This window comes from Camarhynchus parvulus, chromosome 1A, assembly GCF_901933205.1.
Source record: "Camarhynchus parvulus chromosome 1A, STF_HiC, whole genome shotgun sequence".
In the NCBI taxonomy this organism is placed as follows: domain Eukaryota; kingdom Metazoa; phylum Chordata; class Aves; order Passeriformes; family Thraupidae; genus Camarhynchus; species Camarhynchus parvulus.
In genome coordinates, this window is record NC_044586.1 from 54,794,082 (window position 1) to 54,816,531 (window position 22,450).

General features: G+C 34.4%; 1 protein-coding gene across 2 annotated transcripts in view; it reads right to left on the reverse strand.

Annotated features, from left to right (window-relative positions):
- TBC1D22A (TBC1 domain family member 22A) overlaps positions 1–22,450 on the reverse strand; it is a 138,262-nt gene that overhangs the window by 89,225 nt on the left and 26,587 nt on the right. For both annotated transcript variants that reach the window (XM_030961053.1, XM_030961052.1), the window contains exon 8: positions 17,549–17,663. In XM_030961053.1, the coding sequence (XP_030816913.1) occupies positions 17,549–17,663 (115 nt within the window). The remainder of the gene's footprint in view (positions 1–17,548; positions 17,664–22,450) is intronic.

The following is a 22,450-nucleotide window of genomic DNA, read 5'->3' on the forward strand; positions in this document are numbered from 1 at the left end:
ATTTACTACTCTGAGTAAAATTCTCATTATTCCACAGGGAACAACAACCTAGATAAGGATATAGATAAGATATAGATAGCTTTTAGAAATCTTTCTTCGCTGAAAGAATTGACAGCCCCAATTATAATGTCACAGAACCACATGCTCAGCCATTACAGACATTAAAAAAGCAGTTTTATGAAGTACTTGTCCAGCTGTCTTGTTTTGTCTCCCCTCTGAAGAGCTATCCAAGAACATTTTGCTTTCTGTGGCTTAAAGAGACTGATCTTTAGCATTCCATAAGCCTCTTAAAGACAAAATAATTATTCAGAATCTTTTATATGTTCTTTAAATATATAAGCTACTTCTAGACCAATTTTCAATCCCATTGTGCTTCCAATTCATCACACTAAGTCATCTCTTCTAAAGTCAGATAATAAAGTTTTGAAATTAAAAAAATCTAATTAAGTGTTTCAGACAACTCAGATGTATTTCTATTGTACCCTAGCAGTGTTTCCCCTGTGTAAAGCAACTGTGTCAAACTTTGGCTTAAAATTCCGCAACCAAGTATTTCAACAAATAAATCTAATTACTTCGAGCTATAATACAATACAGTTTCATTAAATCAGCTAAGATGTATATTTTTGGATATGTTATGTTAACTGGTATTTTATTATTGAAATGTGGTCTATGATGAACAAGGAACAACACTGTGGAAGCACCCAAGAACTCTTCTAATAAAGATGGCATAGCATCCCAAAAGCAAAGTCTCAAACAAGCAAGTGCTCAGTGATGTCAATGGTTTCTGCTGCACCAATCCACCCTACTTTGCTACACTTTACTGAGGAAGTTCAAAACTGACATTAAATATCCAAAGGATCCTTTTCCAAAGTACAAATGCAATTTTAAAAGGCCATCCCTTTTGACTAGCTCCAATTAAGGAACATTTGATTGGCAGAATGCTATCCAAAATCATAATCTACATATTTAGTATTTATTCATTTATTTCGGTATGCACATAGTGCAAAATGGTTCTTTTTCCCTGCAGTTTTAAGGGAAAAAGCAGTCAAGCTCCATGTTGCTCTCTCTCTCTCTGTTTTTCTTTTTCTTATTTGGATGAAGAAATAAACACACTAGAAAAGTTTTGAAAGAAAGACCACAGGAGATTTCAGAATAAACAGAAGTAAAAATAACAACATAACCATCACAAAAGTACCTAAGATATTATTTGTGCTTGAGAACATAATTGCAATTTCTGTTTTTAAATAACTTTAAATTTATTTTCAATGAGTGAAATATGAATGGATAGTAACATAAAGACTGAATAAAAGAATGTGGACAGATACAGCAGGCCAGCGTGTGCAATATCTGTGGGAGAAAAGCTCACTGCCTAAAACTTCCCAATTATGAAGTCCTACAGTTTCCTGTGGAGATCTTTATCATGTTATCTATACAACTGCAAAAGACAGGAAAATGCCTGGTTGCCTGGAGAACTGCTGTAGCATGGAGTCTGTGACATGCTGATCTGAATACGTGCATTGCTGTAAGCATGGGATTAGCTCTTCTTTACTCACTCCCGGGGTATGCTTCTAAAACTTCCCACCCTGCAGAAGGACTAACTTTTTCTAAACGGTTCTAACTGGATCCACTCACAAAAACAGAGACATAAGGATAAAATCAAAATTTTAAAAAATACTGCTTACAGATTTAGTTTCCCAATGACAGCAGAAAGTAAACATGCTAAAAAGCTTGCCTCCATTAAAAGTAGGTTTTAATTCAAGATTAATGCCTAACGGATGATTTTGATTGAAGTTGTACAGAATGTCAAAATTAAGTTCACAACTGATCTTTGTCTTTTAGCTGTAATAGACTTCTTCCAAAGAGTGCTGGAATTTTACCTTTTCAGTACAGATCAGGGGTAAAAACACATGCAACCAACAAAAAGGTAGTTTGCATTCAGAACTCCTCTAAACCTGCTACTGACACCAAAACTCAATCTTTATAAAGTGTGAAAAAAATTATAGTAACTTGATAGTTTTCATACATCATTACACCAAGCAAGTTCCTACAAAAAATACCTCCTTTAAATAAAGCACACATTCTCTCAAAGGACTTTTTTAAATGAAACAAACATTTAATTGTGTTACTAATGTTTTAACTGTAGCTTTTTATCTTGAAATTGTTTCTCAACACTCAGAATCAGCAAAACTCAGACGAATTCACTGGAGTGCGAGGTAGGGGATAAAATGGATGGCAGGGTAAAAAAGACTTAGTGCTGAAGCCCAAAACAGACTGCAATATCCCCAATAAATTATGATTGCTCATTACATATACTCAATATACAAAATAATACATAAAAACACTAGATCAGCTAATGAGCTGAACAATTTAAAATTGGGGATTTTATTAGCACTATTTTGTGTAAATGTAGAAAAAGAATTACCATATACCTGAAGTCCAAATTATGTATCCCTTGCAGCAGTGCAAGGAAACCATTCTGACCACAGATGCACAGGTGCTTCTCTGTATAAATCTTACTGTGCTGCAATCTATTTCAGGTGTTACATCTTCAGGCAGACCTAACATAAAGGTTACCACCCAAGTATGCAAGTACCAAAAAAAATCATACACACATGATTGCATGCAGAGGTGCAAGTAATATTTCCACAGCTTTTACATATTCCACAGCTTTTACATATTCCACTCCAAACTCAGTTTTCAAAAGGCCTTATGAAACACCTATTCAGTCACTGCTGCACTAAAGCAATGTTTTTCTAAGAAGATCCAGACATAATAGAGCATTTAAATGTAAATTCTTTCAGTAACAATTGCCTAATTAAATATGTATATTACCGTATCAATATCTCCCATTGAAAAAGTCCTAGTTACATATTAATCTTGATAGAAATAGCTCTTGAGCTGTTAAGGATGAATCACCAAAGTAAAACCTTCCCTTTTCTTCGTGGTACTGCAGTCACAAAGGTAAAATTTTAAAAAACCTTAATCATCTCATCAGTCCAAGCTTAGGTAAACATGACCTTACTGCATTTCAAATATTCCCCTATAAACAGTTATGTTCTCACATACGTGATATATTGACAACTTGTCTATTTTAATATTGTTAATAATCTTCTATTTGTTTTCAATTGATCTTCTGCAAAATCCTTCAAATGCAATATGAAGCAAGATGAATATCTTTATGCATCCATGTAAGAATAGTGTTTCAAACATTAATCATTATATTCTACTCATATGAATTCTCTAAATAATTTGCTGCACATGGCAACTCTTACAATCTTGTGTGACCTGGCAAGCAAGGTAAATCCTCCTGTCCAAAAACACTGTAAAGCTGATCACATGGACTGAACATCTCAAACTGAACATGCTCATCAAAATTAATGTATGACCCTGGAGGTACTCTCAATTTGCTCTGTCACAAAAGGCAAGATACTTCACATACTTTTCCTCTAATTCCAGATTCTGTATGAAAGTAATCAGTAAATCATTCAGAGACTTCCTTTAGTGGGCCTACACTGCTTGCCAGTAAGATCTTCTCTACCTAGTCTTTGTCTTGGCAGATTTTAACTATTTTTTTTCCTCCACACTAAATAATCCAGAATTTGCCTTTATTTAATATTCATAACCCACTGCACATATATACACAAAACCAGAGCTGTTTTTAAGGATTTCATTTATCTGAAAAATGGAAACTCTCAGGTCACGTTGCAAATTAAACAAAAGACATCAGTTCCTCGTAGGCTGCAGACTGAGATTACTGCTTCACAAGTCAGACAGGAGGAAGATTAAAAGTTCTATGACCAAAACAGGGTACAAAGAAGAATTAAGTAAAGCTGGTGGTGCCAACATGTCTTTGACTCACAGAACTTGCATAATGCCAAATACAGGACTGAGAATCTCTTCCACACAGGTGAGAAATCAGCCAGTAAGTGCAGTTTGAAATTAGAAGAGTATAAGCCACATCCTTGGGCATGACATTATTATGAAACAGAAGCCTTCAAAGCTTTTAAGATGGCAGTTCTTCTTAAAAATGGATTTCAGCAACAATGAACACAATGATCAGAACAAATTCTTCTCACAGTACTCACTCCAAAAGGTTTGCTATTGTCAACCAAAACAGCCTGCCAGGGAGAAGCTGTGCATGTGACACCAAATTAAGGGACTCATAATCAGCAACCAGTATGCATGGTGAGCACAGGATGCTGATGAGTATTTTCTTAGAATACCACATAAGGGAATTCCCTGAGAAGTCCAAAAGGTGCTTGCAGAATAGGAAATGAAAGATTAAAGGTTGAACATGTCTCCCACATTGCATTTTTAATTAACTAGTTTGTGCTTTATCATTTAATTTTTTAAAGCATCAACACACATATCCACAAACACAGAGACAAAACACCAAGTGTGGGACAAGAGCAAACTGTAGTGTGGTCAAAAAAGTTTAAAGCAAACCTCAAGACCACAGGTGTTCCCTGTGTTCAGGTATGGGATTGATTAGAGACTTATTTCAGAACTATCACCCTAGTACTGGAAAAGCCTTCAAAGAGAATCCATAAATTAATGTAGTTTTGAAAAAGAACTATTTATTGGAGATGGAAAAAATCAACTGCACTAAAAGCGAAAATTTATTTAAAAGATAAAGAAACCAGTACATGTATCTGCACACACAAGGGTGAACTTTACTGAAAATTAATACTTCTTCACTGAAAATATTTTTAAAAAAGTCAAAAAAAGAAATTGCATTGCATGTAATTACTTAATAATAGAAGGCTGGCAAAGAGAACTCATTTGAACAATTTCATAAACAGCAATATGTTTAACACATTTCCTGGATAACTTAAAAAGCTCAAAGGTTCAACTCTAACTTGGGTAAATATAAAAGCAATACAAATTATCCAAGAACTCGTACATGAATATAAAACTCAGAAATGTAATTTTTTGTGTGACTGAAGACTGAAAAATTTGCCACTGTCACATAAGCTAATCAACCATTTACATATGACCATAACTCTGTGCAAGTATAACTTCACTCACCCGTGAAGCATTTTTATTTTAACCTATTAATGTAATTTGAATAGCATAACAAAATAAGTTCTCAAAGAAAAATGGATGGCAGAGGAAACAACTGTCCCTCAGTGACATCCCCACACATTTATGACTGTGGCAGTTTCCTGCAACCCACACTGTGCAATATCCAATTTTCAATTGTACATATATAAATTTTCTTAACCAAAATTAGATGTTTCCATGTTTTGTAATCTCCCACATGATTCACAGCTAATAAGAAATCCACCTAATAGATTTCTTCCCTTATTTACAACAGAAATTAAGTGACATCCATTATTTCTGCTTTTTAGCACAAACTGCAGATACTGAATTTGAAGAGAATGCACTCTGCAGGAAAAACTACTTCTATTGTTTAATTGCTGAATGCATTCCTTAACTACCTTAATCTGCTGTGACTTACACTTTCCTAACGAAACTGCTACATATACTTCTGAGGCAAAAAAGCCACAAAGCTTGCTCTTTTCAAAAATTTCAAACATATTCTTACCGATTACAGGGTAAGGGTTTGCTTACAAGTATTTATTGTCAAGATAAAGAAACAATCAAACCTCTAGGAAAAAGAAGCCTGCTCTGTCTGTTCAAAAATAATAGTATGATCTCTAATTTTCTTCAACAATGTTATTGTAAGAAAGGTAGTTGTCCTTAAATTTCAGTCATACCACAGTAAATTTCTACGTCATAATTAACTAAAGATGGAACACATAAATCAAATCACAAATGTTTTTGATGAGAACACAATTGATAAGCCATTTTTTTTAAGTACTGGGATTTGTCAAAGCGAATGTCCTATAAAAGCATAAAATACTTTCCGCTTCTACGAAATAATGCAATGAAAGCCTGCAAAAGAAAAACTGTTTTGCAAGAAGACTTTTTCCTCTTTTTTGTGATTGTGCTCAAGTACATAATTTTTCACTTCTGCTTTAAAAATTTTTTTCCACAGCTTATAGTAAAAATTTAAAATATCGTATTTCTCAAATAAGAAACCAGCAAAATATCCCCATGCTAATGAAAAACCCAATGACTTCATTACTATGATTAAAAAAGGTTTGCATTTAAATTACAAGCAAAGCTAACTTGAAGTTTCAGCATACAAACTTCTGACAAATTTATCTATAAATTATTTATAACCATGTATCTCATTGAAAATAAGACAAAAAAAATCTTACAATTCTTTTTAAAGCAGCGATCCACCAAATTTGAAAATCTTTTACTAGATCTTTATCTACTACTGATCTGTGCAACAGGATTGGAATGTTGCACTTCTGGCATTTGTAAAGCATGTTGTCATTGCTTAAGCATTGCTCTTTCTCTTTTAGCTTTTCTTCCCACAAGTTACTTCATAATAAACACACAAAGATGTGATATTTGGATGTCAAAAGCCACTTTTAATGGCATAAAAGCCATTAAAGTAATTTCCCAGTCTGTTGGAAATCATTCTTGAGAAGTCTTAGATCTGGAGGTATAAGCACTTCTGTGCCGCTTCAGTGAAATGAGATGATCACTAATTATAACTATATGGAGACCATGAGGAGAGGAGAAATAGGAATGCAGAAGCCAAAACTACAATATGCTGGTCCCTTTGGAATACATGTCTTTCCCATAGCTATATTTACTGCAATTAACTTCCTTCTTCACAATTCTTCCATTTTTATACCTGAAGAAATTTTTTGGCTTCTCTTCAATTTTAGTATACTGCTTTCACCAATATTCAAGATGGGTTTTTTTCTATTTATTCCCATGACCCAACATTTCCAGTCTGTAGTTTCAAACAGAATACCCTTCACTAATGTCTCATTACTTCCTCATAGTATGAGTCTATTGGTTTAATTGCCTTCAAAAATGAGACAATATAAACCACAAAATGTATTTCAAACTTGAAAAATGCATTGTTTTTTACATTAGCATTCATATTATAAAATTAATTTCATTTTTAAAATTCTGGGAGTATGCACTAAGCATCATGTATCTTCTTTAGACAGATACATTTGAAAATTTAGAAACACACATATAGATGCAAAGCAAACTTTAAAAGCTGGTAATTTAAATCCACATCATCCTATGCAGTAAAAGAGGACTTTCATTGACAGATTTGTTTTAATATATACATGGGGAACTAAAAATCTTTTTTCTCAAGTTCTTTTTAGTATACATCAGAGAAGAAAAAACAAGCAAACTTGAATGATACAAAAAATTATTTAAAAGACAAATCTGAGTTAGCTGAAAACATCAAACACTTCAAATCAATAGTAAGTCTAGACCTGACTTATTTATTCTGATAACTTCTGACAGAAGTTTGAGTAGTCCCATTTGACCTAAGAATTTTTTTTATTAATTCAGAGATTTCTTCTATACATATCTTATAGCAAAAATTGAAATGAATGCCTCTTATTTTGCCCATAAGATAGGATTTGGAAAGTCTCCTCACAAGAAATACCTAAGCAAAAAATCCACACAATCTCCTGCTATGAGGAGGTATTTTACAGGTTCCTTCAGATCTCTTTCAGACTTTTTGCCTCTTTGATAGATTTCTAGGCACTGATATGATTGAAGAAATTTTTATTAGTAACTTTCAAGTTCCTACTTGGCTTTTCCTCTGAAGTGTAAAAACTATGAAAGTCATCTAAAAGATGGGCTTTACAAAGGCTTGAACTCCCCAGTTACTTTTCAAAAAAGTATTCCCTTTAAATCACAGCTTTACCACAAAAATAAATGGAAGGTGGGCCACATACTATAGTATGCTGATCAGTATTCTCAAGACACACTTCTTTGGTATGACATGGAAGCATGCAATAAATATTTAAAACAAACAAACAAATTAAAATAAAGGCTAACCCAAAACACTGAATTCCACCTGCAGATGCCTCCACTCACAAGAATGGGGAGAGCAGTACAACAAATAACAAGAAGTTGTATGTTTAAGGAAATATAATCCAATTATTTTTGCTCTAACATTAATAAGAAAACTTTCTAATGTTAGGAAGAGTAGGAAGTTGATTGTAATCTCACACTTACAGATGTAGTCAAAAACATTTTTATGGAATGGCAATTGCCAATTTTTCTGCTCCTATCTTATGCCACCGAAGATTAAATTTTTTCATTTCATTTCCTACTTCACAGGACAGCCAGTCATATACATTTTTAAGAAAAGAACATTTAATTTAAACAGTGGTACACTGAAGCTATTACTACCAGCCATCAAAAATCATTAGGTCTGAAAAATCCTCTGTCCAACACTGATTTTAATCTTTGAGAAAGTAAGGGTTTGCTTCTTCATAGCTGCTCTTTAAGATGTTCTCCACAGCCAACATTTCTTAATCAATTTAGATACATTTTTTAAAGCTTGTAAGTCAAACACAGATCAAAAATGCACCAACTGTTGCTACACTTTCAATGAAAATATGATAATTAGGTATGAGTCTGCTTTGAAACATTTATTTATGTAGGGTAAAGTGACAGGTTTCAGACTCGGAGCACAGCAACTTCATATGCAGATGCTATTCTGAAAAAAAAAGTTATACAGATTGTCCTTTCTTTGAGGATCACTTAAAAAATTAAAAGATTTGGAAGACTAATAGACCTTAAAATTTCAGGTGTTAAGGGAGGTTGGGGTTTTTTTTCTTCCTTGTTTTAAACAGACACTCATAAGAGACTATGAGCAATTAATATCATTACTCAAAATACTGATTTTCCCTCACATAGAAAGCTAAAAATAACAGGCAATTAAGCAGTTGGATATACTTGAGATTATCTTAATGTCTCTTTTTCACTTCTGACAGCTATTATTAACAACAGCCAGAGAATTCTAACTTTAATTAGGCTTACTCCACTGCAAATAGATAGAAGCCTTTTTTAAAACTATCCACAAAAACAATTTTAGTTGAATTACATTAATTTTTTCCTGAAAGACAGTGAAGCTGAGGTACATCCTACTTTGTCAACTAATACATCCTGATGATTCAAGTATCCAGGACTATTACCACCCTAATCTGTAATCAAACTGAAGAAGATATTTTATCATAGCCCATACTTTATTCAAGCTAGAATATGTGCCAGTTCATAAGAACAAGAATTTTCATTTTACAGTTTGTGTGGTTAACTGAACAGATTTTCAAGGAATTAATTTAGTTTCAGTGGAGGTCATGGAGATTTACTTCAATGGAGTTACTTTCTCCATTACATCAATATGATATGACTTTAAACACTTTCATTACTAAGAACTACAAATGTACTTAAAAAAAAAAGTAAAATTATAGAAAATGTGACAAGAAGTCTATATATGAAAAGCAAAGGAAGGGGGCAAAGCCCAAGTCTACTGATGGAACAATGCATCCAACATTTCAGATGAACTATTCCAATTAGCTCAGAAATCTAACCGCGTATTAGACAGTGAAATGAAAATTGAAACAGAGAGAACTGATTTTGTAAAACTGCACTGTCTATAGTAAACTGCCATTCAAGACAGTACTAGGAAGCAAAATAATAAAAAAGCATGTTCCCATATCCCATATCTGTCTATGATCCCTAACCTGCTAAGCAAAAAGTAAATTCACAAATCCTTATCATGAGCATGTGTTATTACACAGCTAAAGCAGTCTCAGTGCTACCTGGCACTAAACAGACCCTTGCTTCTCCCTTCTTCCCTGACATGCTCTTATCCTCATATCAACACTCATATTCTTCTCTCATTCTCAAGATGAGTGCAGGAAGCTAAATAATTCAGTTTATCATGGGTCTAGTTTCCAGCCAGTTTAACTGTGCCCAAGGAAAGCAATGCGGACCAAAAAGAGAAGACAGGAACACACAGTTTGGGTTGGAAAAGAAAAAGCAAAGCCACCTGTTTTGACAGCAGAAAGCCCTGCTTCAGCTGTGCCATCTAAGTACACAGAAAGCAAACCCTTTTCTGACCAACTAAACCTAATCTGGAAATACTCAAATATGTGACTCCAGTGTGAAGTTTAAGGAATAGAGAAATGAAGGTAGAACAGGCAGGGTACACTGACCTCTTGAAAGAACAAAAGGGAGTTGGAAGATTCTACAGCACATAAGAATCCAGTTCACACTGTCCCAAGCCCTCACAGGGAATCAAATACATTAATGAGTAAAACATATGCAGCAATATACTATCACCCAACTATACTATACAGTTACTTGTAGACATATGTTCAGCTGCTCATTATTGACACCTTCTCTCAAGGTTACTATGTTCTAAAATATGCCAAAATTAGGTTGGTGCAATTAGCCAAAATTCCACTAACTAAAAAAGTAAATCACCTCATTTTATCAAAGCCTGTAGAGAGCGATGTAGACTTTTATGCCAACTGGTCCACTCATACAGCTGATACTAAATGCCACCACAAACTTCCAGTAGGTTAAGCAACCAGGGAAAAACAGTAGGGAATAAACTCTACCACTTGCAAGTCAAACACAAACTGTGTATCTGAGTAAAGCTTAACTACATTCATTAGGACTTGTATACTATTGTAACTATATTGAAACATATTCCTTAAATTTAATAGTTTTATAACTCTAAGCCAGAACAAAATGCCCACTACAGAATGAGTCCACTGCAGCTAAAAAAGTAATATTACAATAAGTCATGCTAAATGATAAAGATTAATTTGTCCAAGTAAATAACTAAAATAAAGATTCAAACACAAAATAAAAGGATCAAAAGATAAATAGGAATTTATAGTTCACTGGTTCCTATCAATCAATTCTCTCCATTATACAAGTTCTGCCAACACATTTGCCTTTCTTTATGTTCCCTTATTCCCTAACCCCTCACAAACTAAGTATGAGATGTCCTCTTAATACTGTCCCTGTTTTCCTTAGTTCTGTTTGGAATGCCTCCAAATATCTTGCTTTATGAACCAGCCCTAGACAGAACAGTAGATCATGGCAAGCACTGCTAGCTGGCAAACAATTCAAAGAATTCAGTACTAGTTATTTTCACATGGATTCTCCTACTTGTTTGAAGTGAATAAAAGGATGTAAAATAGTAAGGTTTCTTTACCCAATTAGGCCTGAAAAACAACATTATATATTAATAAAGACAATTGCTCAGAGACTGTGAATAATTCATTTGTTCTTAAGTGAGACATACATAAAAACAAATTAACAATTTAAAAGTATAATCTGTCCAAGTGCTTCAAAAGCATGGTTTTTAAAGCACTAAAATTCAGGCCTATATTTTTATTGTCTTTGTTTCCAGGTAGTTCACCTGAAGGAACTTCAGATTTTTTCAAAAACTAGAACTCAAAAATATTTAAATTAATGGAAAAGATTTCTAACTGCTTTCCTACTGCAGTCAAAATCAGTCCTGCTTCACAGCACTAACCAAGTCCTCTGTGTGTGGGCTCAACAAAGATTTCTGCTTACTTCTGGACCTTTCCCATGGTGCAAAGCAGGAGTCATCAATTTGTAAAACCAAACTCAAGTACTGCCTACCTTACTCATTACAGTTCTCTCTCTCTTCAGCTACCCTGCAGCGAGTACAAAATACTTTCACTGACAACAGATTGGCCCAGCAATAGGGGGAGACTGGGGCAATATATTCCTAGAAATGGAAAAGGTGAACAGTGGATATCTCAAAGCCAGCTAAGATAATGCTGAACAACTTCTATGCCATGTTACAGCTATAAATATATACGTACACATATACATGTATATCCAGGTGTACATATACTAAGCGTTCAATAATATATGAAAGCAAAGAGTGCAGCAAAAAAAGCTGATGGAAAGTAAAAAGATTCAGGTCACTGAGTGGCTCGTGTGTATCACAGCTTTTTCAGAGGAATGCTTCTGATGTTTTCTGGACTTATGTAGAAGATGTACTTTGCGATACTTTCAAGTCTTGAATTCAACAGTTTTGTGTAAGATTTCTTCATTCTTTGCTCACCAAAAACACACAGATAACAATACTCAATTTAATTATCAAAGAATGTTTCATAGAATATTGCTCATGTTTATGATAACTTGAGTGAACTTTCCTGATGTCATTAGTATTACTATAAAATTATGAAATATTAAGAAACAGTACTGAAACATACTTTTGTATATGGAAACTACATTACTAGCCATTTGTATTAAGGAGGAAAAAAATCAGTGTGAGTAAATGGAATAATTCATTTGTGCTATGGAATTTTCATTTGACAGAAAAGTGATTTTAATTATTTTGATTAGTTTTTCATAAAATTTTACAAGGGTTTTAAAAAACCTTTATTTTCTTAATACTTTCACAACTTGAAGGAAAACATTAAAATATAAATCATGCTTCATGTCCGTGCTTTTATGCAAATTCATTTTGTGTTTCATAAATCATTTCAAGAAACGTGTAAATAAAAGCATTTTAACACAATATTGTGCAAAACCTTTTATTTATTTAAGCAAAGAAAAGCCTAAAAACAGTAGAAGTTTATTACAAAGTTTAATGCCAAAATTAAAAGAGAAGTTGAAGAGCATATTACAATTGCAAATAAAATCTTTGCAACTCTCTCAAACTGAAGAAATCCCTTATATTCCTGAAACTCAGTCCTGGGAAGTCTTCCAGAATTTCTCTCCTGATAAATCAGAAGATGGAGAAACTTGAAGGCCCTGGGAGAAGGAGAAGCATCCAGTTAATCCAGTTATAACTCTTTGTTCTAGTTTATAAAAACAATTTGTCATCCTTCATTTTCAGTCAGTCTCTTCTGAACAACTACCAATATGTTACATCTTTTCTACCTTCTTTCCTCAAAACTTCAATGTACAAGTCCTATTCATAATTCTGCAAGGACTAGTGAATTGGTGGAACTGAATAATAAAGGTCTAAATATTTAGACAGCAGGATAAATTATCTCAAATTAATTTATATACTGTAGCAATCAAGGCTTCAGCTTGAAGGAAACAATGCACGCTGAACCAAATTTTACCTTACAACCCTGTAAGTATGAAGAAAAGCAGCTCCCTAAAGTCAGTGGGTTAATATTCTCTGCTCTCTGGCTTGCTTTCTCATCATTCAGAAATTCAGTTTTATGTACATTCCAAACAGATCTATTGATTCTGCAAAAATTACAACTCTCCTGAAAAAAAAGAATTCTGCTTTACTACCAAATTTTCATATTTTATAAGCAAGCAATGAGGAATTACCTCAGATACAGCCACTATAAAATGCTCCATAACTGGACTCCAATTATACAATGAAAATAACCATTTTTGATACAGTATTCAAACTGAGGGGGCAAAAAAACCTCAACATAGTTTTAAATACAATTATTCACTGTTGAAAAGGGCAAAAGGAAGACAAAAATGAGACTGCATACCAGTTATAAGGGCAGGAAGACTTCCTGTAACATATGAGAGGGAATGGAAAAAGCAGTAAACAAGGGAGTTATAGACAGATGAAGACATTTTCAGGACCAAAGAACATTTCTTCACTCATAGGAAAAGTAGTCTGGGAATAAATCCTATCCCATTTCTAGGATTTCGGCTTAGATTAATTATCCCATAAAGTCATAGCACTATCAATTCAAAAAACACTAACAGAAGTTTCATTTAATGCCATCTACAAAAGGATTTAAGATGACAAGAAAAAATACTTACAAGGGTAAGATCTCTCTTCTCGAAGTTTTCAGTTCATGAGTTCTTGTAAGCATCATCAGCTTGTCTCAGGCTACTCTATTTCAAGAAGATTGCAGAAAACATCTCAATCGCCATTCCAGTCTTCAGCAGCCTCATTCTTCTTGTCATTTGGCATAAAATGACCAAGTGCTACAATAGTGTTCACTTTCTGCCTTGACTTCCTACTGACTGCTAATTTTCCCTTGAGCCAGTACTCCTAGGCATCTTAAAATTATTTCATACAGCTATTGCACTTAGCAACAATCTGACATACATCCTTATCATGGTGGTACTTCTCTGAAACTTTCATCTCTCTGGATGGTGAATAAATTCAGGTCCTCTTTGTGGTTTTAGATACACACACAAGCCCAGTGAACAATGATGTACTGGAATGTCAGATAAAGTGAAGCATAGGTGAGCAAGAGACCACAGGTAATTGTACAGCACATCTTAACACTAGGAAACAATGTAGTTCTACAGGAACTCAGGGCAAGAGGAAGGTGTACAAAGAGCACATCTGTGGCAACTTGGAATAAATAGGACTTGCAATCCAGCGCAAAATTTCCTTGTCCACATTAAGTCTACAGACAGTGAGCAGTCACATGGTGTATCTTATCTCATTAACAAAAACCCCTCTGGGGCATCTGTAGGGATGAGATTCATTTTGACACAAACTAATATGCTACAAACATAGAGGGCTTTCAGGAAAACTGCCCTGACAGTAATTAGCATTTGTTCTGATAGCACATGTTACAACACCACTATGTCATGCAGGAGGTTAGAAGTAAGCCCAGGATAGCTTTCCTGCACCTCCAGTGTTTGGTTTTCTAAAGAGGCTGTTATAGTATGACAAAATAAGATTAAATACCTCCAGCATTTTTCATGAGGAGGAAAAAATGTTTTAAAAATGTTGTGAATAACACACACACAATCATCTGGTATAAGAAACCCAAGGTTTAAAATCATCCTCCTCCTAATTTAAGACCAGAAAATCAAAACTCAAACTACTGTATTCCAGTAGGGGCCAGTATCTACCCCTTCTGAAATTTTCTTTAATTATGGTTTTCCCTCTCCTGGCTTCATTTGACAATTAAGTTTCATCTTGTTGAAAATGTTACAACATTCTGTTTTTATTGCAAACTGGAAACTAATGAGACATCATCAGATTACACTTTCATCATACTGGTGGAAAGTTTAAAAGAATGTCCTGAACATTTAGCACACCCAATTCCTATATTCAATAACTCAATATAGTCTGGATGTGTGAATCTATGTGCTAAAATTAGGTACCTCCATCCATACTAAACCATCAAAACATCTATGACTTCAGCACTTGTATACACATCCAAAAACTGACTTTATGGCATTTGGATTTAAATGAAAAGCAAACTAGCGTTTTCATCTGTGTCATTTTTATCTTCAGAAGTTCCTTAACAACACTTTTCCAAACAGTTTGCTGATGTATTTATCAAAGCAAAAAGACTCCCATCACTAGAATAGCTATGTCACCACTTGTTATGCAAGATTAAGGATTAATTAAGGGCTCTCTCATTTGTCATAAAGCTAAAATAAATATGGCTTTCCTCCCACCAAAATATTTGACAAAACTGCAAATGTTTTGTCAATTACCAGGATGTACCATCAGATGACTTAGCCAGCACAGATTTATTATTAATGACATTGTCAATCATAAGAATTTATTATTCATATTTAATAATTCTTTAGGACTTTTTTAACTAGAGAAAGAAAATAAAACTATTATCACTTTCAACTGTGCAGATTAGGATCCATGTGACTTAGAACTGCAGCAAAAAAAAGGTTTCAGTTAAATTAAGAAAAATACAAAAATCCATAGTGAAAAGATTGCAATAAATAAAGCTATTTAATGTACAAACCAATATTCATGTAAAGCCAAGAAATGAGATCAAGAGTAAAAGTCTGAAGTAAATACAGAATGTTACTGAAGTAAATATAAATACACTAACAATGTAAGCATTTTTGATAGGAAAATTCTGCAATTCTGTGTTTATTTCTATATAAATTACTAAAGCCCAATTCACAGTGTTAGTTTTGAATCCTGTAATTTTACGACAGGATTTTTGATGTACTTCATAAATGCAACGTCCCCATTTCATTTATTCATTCTAACTTGAGTGCATCACTCAGCGTAACTTGAACATATTAGAAAGTTTCAAATCAAAAAGCTATTTAAAGAAAAATCTTTGAAAGTTTTTGTATGTCTCTGGGGGAAATAACTGCTGTTAGCACATAGCCATGACCACCACTATACTGAAAGAAAAACAAACCTTGATTTTGCTGTTTTTCTTGTTATATAGATACTAGTTTTTAAATGAGCTTTCAGAATACAGTTTTCTGAGGTTCATACATTTCCCCCAACTATCTTTTAAGGTTAAAAGTTTTCACATTTTGTCTTTCTCCACCAAACACTCACAAGAACAGCTATGCTCTCCAATATGACAATCCTGACAAAGTGGCAAATACATTAACAATCCTGAATCTCCAAATGTTAAGTTGGTGGTAAAGACAAACTTATTTACCATATTAATTAAATGGCCTATTTAACATGGAATATCAATTCTCTAATCACATCTCATTTGAACTTCTTATTTCAATTAGCAACCCTAAAGTCTACTAGAGACCCTACTGTTCTAGGATCATTAAGAACATTTTCATGATCTGTCAAATGAGAGAGTAAAAGGCAGAAACTGCAAATACTCTCAGGAGTAGGCCTCTACCCTGCTTAGGAGATGATTAGGGAAAAAGCAGCAGTAGTTCTCATTAGTTGCTTAGCAATGAAACATCCTCCTATGAAACAAGAAATTAACAAAGCAACAGAGGTGTTGCCACGCAAATGAGTAAATGGACAGTCTATCATCCACTCAAGGATATTCTGTCCTTCATTAAAACTAATCAGTCTGGGTTAATACACCTATGGATAGCTGGCAAAGACAAGGTAGGAAGAATCCACTGTAGGTAGCCCCACTGAAGTAGCCAGACAATACATTGCTCAAGTTTACATACACAACACTTAAATTCTCACTGTATGTGTGTATGATAAACACAAGCACGAGGAAAATAATTTCAATTCAAACCAGATTAACATTATCATTTTTACTGTTAAACCTTACCTTTTATACCCATAGTTATACTGAAGTTATTAATGAATTATTGTTAACAGTCATTCTCTTAATGCTTATAACAACTTAAATACAAATCTGTAAACTTGAGATTTAAGCCATGTCTAAGTTGTTGATTTTTTCAAAATTATATTCACACATAAAGCAAAAAACTCAACACAAATGGAGTTGTTGACACTACCATTGCTACCAAAGCTGTAAGTCTCAGAAGAGCAGAGTTCTTAACCAGAGAAATTTGATTACTGTTGTCTTACTTTTCAGACCTTAATTCCAGGATGCCATTATTTCAGTCACAGATGCAGTTTAATAGGTTCCTTTTATTTCAATTTCCCCATAACTGATTTTAAAATATCCATATTTCATGTGTTAGTTTTTTTTGTTTTAGTGGGTTTTTTTCCTGCAAGGCAGGCATTTTTTGTTTTGTTGCTATTGTACGGTTCATATGTACAATATAAAGTTTTCAAAAAAAGCATGAATTAGAAGAGAAAATAAAACAGTGAAGACTTCTTAAGCAGAAATCAAGATGGTTCCTGAACTTCACCGACTGTTCAAAATCTGGTTGCTTCTCAGTATATATTTAAAGCAATACAGATTTATAATTACAAACATTTATGATAAAATTCATGTATCAAATTATGCTTTGATTAGCTCATCCAAACTGTTAGATTAAAATGAAAATGATGTTTCAAAACCAATACTAATTCATAATTCAGTATTAAGACAAATCTTACCTATGTATTCACAAACGAAGACTACAAAAAAAGGAGTGACAAGATCATTTATGCCCTGAACATATCCACTGGCTGGATGACGTATTGCCCAGATAAACAAAATTCTTTCAAAGATCTGAAAAAGAGTTAAAGAAACCATCAATTTAATTTAACAAGTCATAAGCACATTTTAAACAGGACACTTGTAAATTATCATAACATCATAGTATTACAGAATATCCTGAGTTGAAAAGGACCCATCAGGACCACCAAGTCCAACTCCTGGCCCTGTACAGGACACCCCAGGAATCACTTCATGTGCCTGAGAGCATTGGCCAAACACTTTTTGAACTTTGTCAGGCTGCTGCTGCGACCATTCCCTGGGGAGCCTGTTCCAGTGTTCAGCTACTCTTGGAATGAAAAACCTGTTCCTGATATCCAACCCAAACCTCCCCAACTCAGCTTTGTGCCATTTCTTTGAGTCTTGTCACTGATCCTGAGAGTGAAGAGATTGGTATCTGTCCATCTGCCTCCAGCCATGAAGATGTTGAAAATATCCTTGCAGATAAACTTCATATCATGGAGTTAAGTAGTATAAAAACTATGCATACAACAGCATAAATGAACACTGGTATTCATAACCAGCTCCCAGTGCTGTGTAAGCTTCTCAGTTCTTCAAAAGGAAGTATTTTCAGGGTATTAGCACATGTTAAAACCAGCCTATTTTCAGTTACAGTAGTTAATACAAAGTAGCTCCTATTCACTGGATCTTTTCCAGTAATACAGAATTCCTCTTTTCTCAAGGGAAAGAAACATGAAATTATCTTCCCATAATTTTTCATCTCTTTGAAATAAGTATTCTACTAAATATTCTATTTATCCCTAAGTAACAGAAAGAAGGACTTGATATAGTATAGATTTTTTTAATAACATGCCCATAAAAAGAGATTCCACCAAAGTTAAGCTTGCCTAATACTCCAGTGTGGAGTTTTACACTCCAGGCATCTGCATACTAGTTAATGAAAAACCTGAAACAATCAGGAAATGTAGAAATAAGGCAACTGCCTGCTGTATCACAGAACTTCACCCTCTCAACTCCATAAACTGAAGCTTAGGTATTTGTAACTGAAGTTCAGGATCTGCAAAAGCTCATGAGGCCAAACTATATCTCAGTGTGAGAAGTGAAGAGAGCATAGAAATCAGAGAACTTTTTTCTGATTCCATTTAGGTCTGTGACAGGCTGTATCTTGTCTCAATTATTTGCTTCTGAAGATATTACGTGCCTTTGAAAGACTGCAAATAAGCAGCAGAGTGAAAGCTGCTACATGCTTTGTCCTAACTACAGCCATGCAATCAGGGATATATAATCTTCTGAAACAAAAGAATGTTTGCTCATTCAAGAGAGCACAAACTATATTGCTCTTCAGATCTGGCCTCAATAATAAAAGGAAGAGACATTTTGGAAGGACCCAAAGGATTCTGTGGTTTGCTGCAACTTCAGAAATCAACGAATGCTCAGGCTCAAGAAAGCCAGTGAAGGACTTGCCCTGAAAGGATGCAACAGGTGGAGGAACTTTATTTGCGAAGTCAGGATTATTCATATTCAATCTCACTTTAAGTTTTTGTTAGATTAATAAGCTGTTTTAATTCATTTTAAATAAAGACTTATTATTTAGTTTTAAAGTCCTCTTGCAGTCATTTTTAAGTGAGGAGAGGTCTTAGCATAAAGGACTCACATCCTGGTGCTTGAAATTCCCATCACCGGCTTCCACATAAGTTACCTGAAGCTGAAAAATATTTGCATCTTTTGCTTTGAAAACAAGTCTCAAATATCAACATCTATCCTTCTCCTATAGGCTTTCCTTTGAGAGTGAACTGTCCTCCAGGTTTCATGTTTCCCTGGCTGAAAATTCACAAAACAGGGGAGATGGTCAACAACAGTAAGTACAAAAAGTTTTGGTGGGCACTGAAAAATAAATCTTAAGATAGCTCACATCTGATCCATTACAACCCCAATCGAGATCCAGTTTTTGTGCAGTGTGATTTCAGAGATTAGGCAACAAGGGAAGTGTTCATTAGCAAATCCTCCATAGAAGGCTCTTGTTTCCATTAGCCAAGATGCTTATTCCTTTAGCTACAAATTCTTGGTACTAGTTCTGCCACCTCATGCATTTTAACAAGAGCTGCATATTAAACCAAAAAAACAAAAAGAAAAAAAACCAACCTCTGCCCCTTAAGCAATAGCCAGTGGTGTTTCACTGTCTATCAATAACTGTATAAAGATTTTACACTCAGCTATTTACAACATGTTTTTACATTTCATGTAATCACACCCTGATGAAATTACAACTGTTTATGTAATATTTTTAGTATTACTGGAAAACTGCCAATCTAGCAAGGTTAGTTAGCTCACAGCTACTCTGCCTGCTTCTGTCCATTGCCACTTCTCCTTTCAGCAACAGTAGTTTCTCAGTATCACGAGAGTTATCATTCTGTGTTTCACTTCTGAAAAAGGACATGTTTAACATACTGCAAATACAAACAACTTTCTCAAAAAACAAATATCAGAACGAGCTGACTAGAGAAACCTTTAAAGCAGCAATTGCAGAATGTAGAATAGGTTATGCACTAAGCTAAATAAAAAACTCATGGTGTGATGGGGCTCCAAAATATGCACAGTCAACAACCAACCAAATTCAGGAAGAACAACCAATCAAAATACCCACTGCAGAAGCTATAAACATAGTGTTTTTTCATGAAGGCATGTCTGAAGTCAAACAATTCACAGATTTGTACCACCAACCTTTCATTTCCTCAGAACCTGATAAAATACAGTTTGCACTGCAAATTGAGAAGCCTAAGGATTTTAAAATGTTTTTAAAATCCAGGTATAAGGGGGTGATGTTTGCTTTTGTTTGGGGCGGTGGGGGAGGGGGGGTGTTATATTTTTGAGCAGGAAGCACCACTTAATGATGGTACATCAGCTTTAATATCCCCAAATACTTCCAATCAGAAATTCTGAAATACACACTGAATAGCATTTTCAGTTTCCTATCCAATTTCATAAAGTTTCATTTACTGTTCTGAATCAATAAAAATGAGCACTAAAATCCTGAACAGTAGGCTGATTTAAGTTTCTATACAACATTCATGACTGTATTCAAATAGGACTCATTAAAAAGGTCACTTTCCCAAAAGGATCCCTTCTTGATTTCCAAACCAGCAACAAAAACTGGAATTATTTTTCTACTATGAACCACTACATCTCATGAGATGTCATTACCAATCTATTATTCTCTTTTGAATTTGACTCTCATTCATAATTACAGCAAGAATTATACTCATATACATAAAGAAAATAATCCATCAGCTTAAATGAAGGTTTGAATTACTTGTGGGTTTTCCCACCCCAGAGGAAGTTCAAAACCTCCAAAGCCTTAATTCAAAAGATTTTGAAAATTTGCTTTTTGTTTTCTAAGTAGAGGAGGGGAAGGGAAAAAAAAGAGAGAGAGGACAAAATTTAAACTATTTTCAATTGTGCAGTTTTCTTGAAATTATGATGCATAATATGCAAGCATAGATGGGAAGTACACAGCCATGTGCTTTCCATTTCAACAAAATACAGTTAAAGTAAGAAAAGATAATAAATTAGCCCAGTCCATGTTAGCTAATCAAATTTATTACAACTAAATAATAAGTAGTCTTTAAAATAACTTGACTGCACTATATGAAAGACCATGTCCCGCTCTTCTGTTCTCCTTTTCAGGGACACTATTAAGTCATTTTTAGTCCTTTAAATCCTTGGTCCAATGCTGCCTTCGCCTCACTCACTATCCATTAAACTCCCGTAAAAAAGAAACACTTTAAACTGATTTTAAAGGGAACACATAGTAACTAGTTATTTCAGAACATCAGATTCAAAATATCTTTTTCTAAACTGCAACATTTTATTACAGAAACCAAACTCTGAGATCACATAAGAAATTAAAACAGCCTTATTAACTCTAATTAAAAGTTTTTTGGCAACAGAGACTGATAGCACCAAGAACAGCAAAAATCTTGGAATAGCAGCATTTGAAAATTTAAGTCAGGAGACTGTGAGGTTTATATATGTGCTGTCTTTCTGAAGCTTTAGTCAGTGCTTTTGTCCAGTTCCATCAACTACAGTCTCTTCATTTCATTCTATGGGAGATTCTTCCCAGTAGTGATATCATTACTCTAAACCTTTGCAGCATCAGAAGTATGTACAAAACTCACCATAATATCCACAACAATGGTTTTGCACATAGTGTAATCCCTTTGCACATAGCGTAATCTTTGACCTTTACTCTGATTTTCCTCTCTTCTTTATAACCCTTGCAGTCTCACTTTAAAAAGGTGGGAGTGACTGTTGCTCACCAGAGACCAGCACCATCTTCTCTCTCTCCAGAAGAAACAGCTCTGGGAACAACACATCCTATGTGCAAGAGCCCTTGGGAGGAGGGAACCATCCCTGTGGGCCTGAGGGATTTGATGGTGCTATGGTAGGTCTCCTGAAACTCAGACAGCAAGAGAAAGAAACATCGGAGAAATTGGGTGGTATGACCCTTTTTTACAATGGCATTAAGCAAGTAGATTTTGGTTAAGATCATAGAGTAAAAGAAAGATGCAAACCCATTCTCTCAGTAGCCCACTGATCTAATTAATTTCTTTAACAGTTTATTTCTTGCCAGTATTGCTTTGTTCTTGTCCCTTGAGTGTATTTACACTACTCCTCGATCCATCCCTAGAACAGCCCAGGTAAAACACCACTGTGCAGAAAGCAGGTGGAAAGCCCTATCTTTACACATTTTTCTTTTGAAACTATTTCTTCAAACCAGTTCTCCAAAGTGTGGAAGAGTACTGCCATTAAACAAATAATTGGAACAATGGAAAACAAAATGG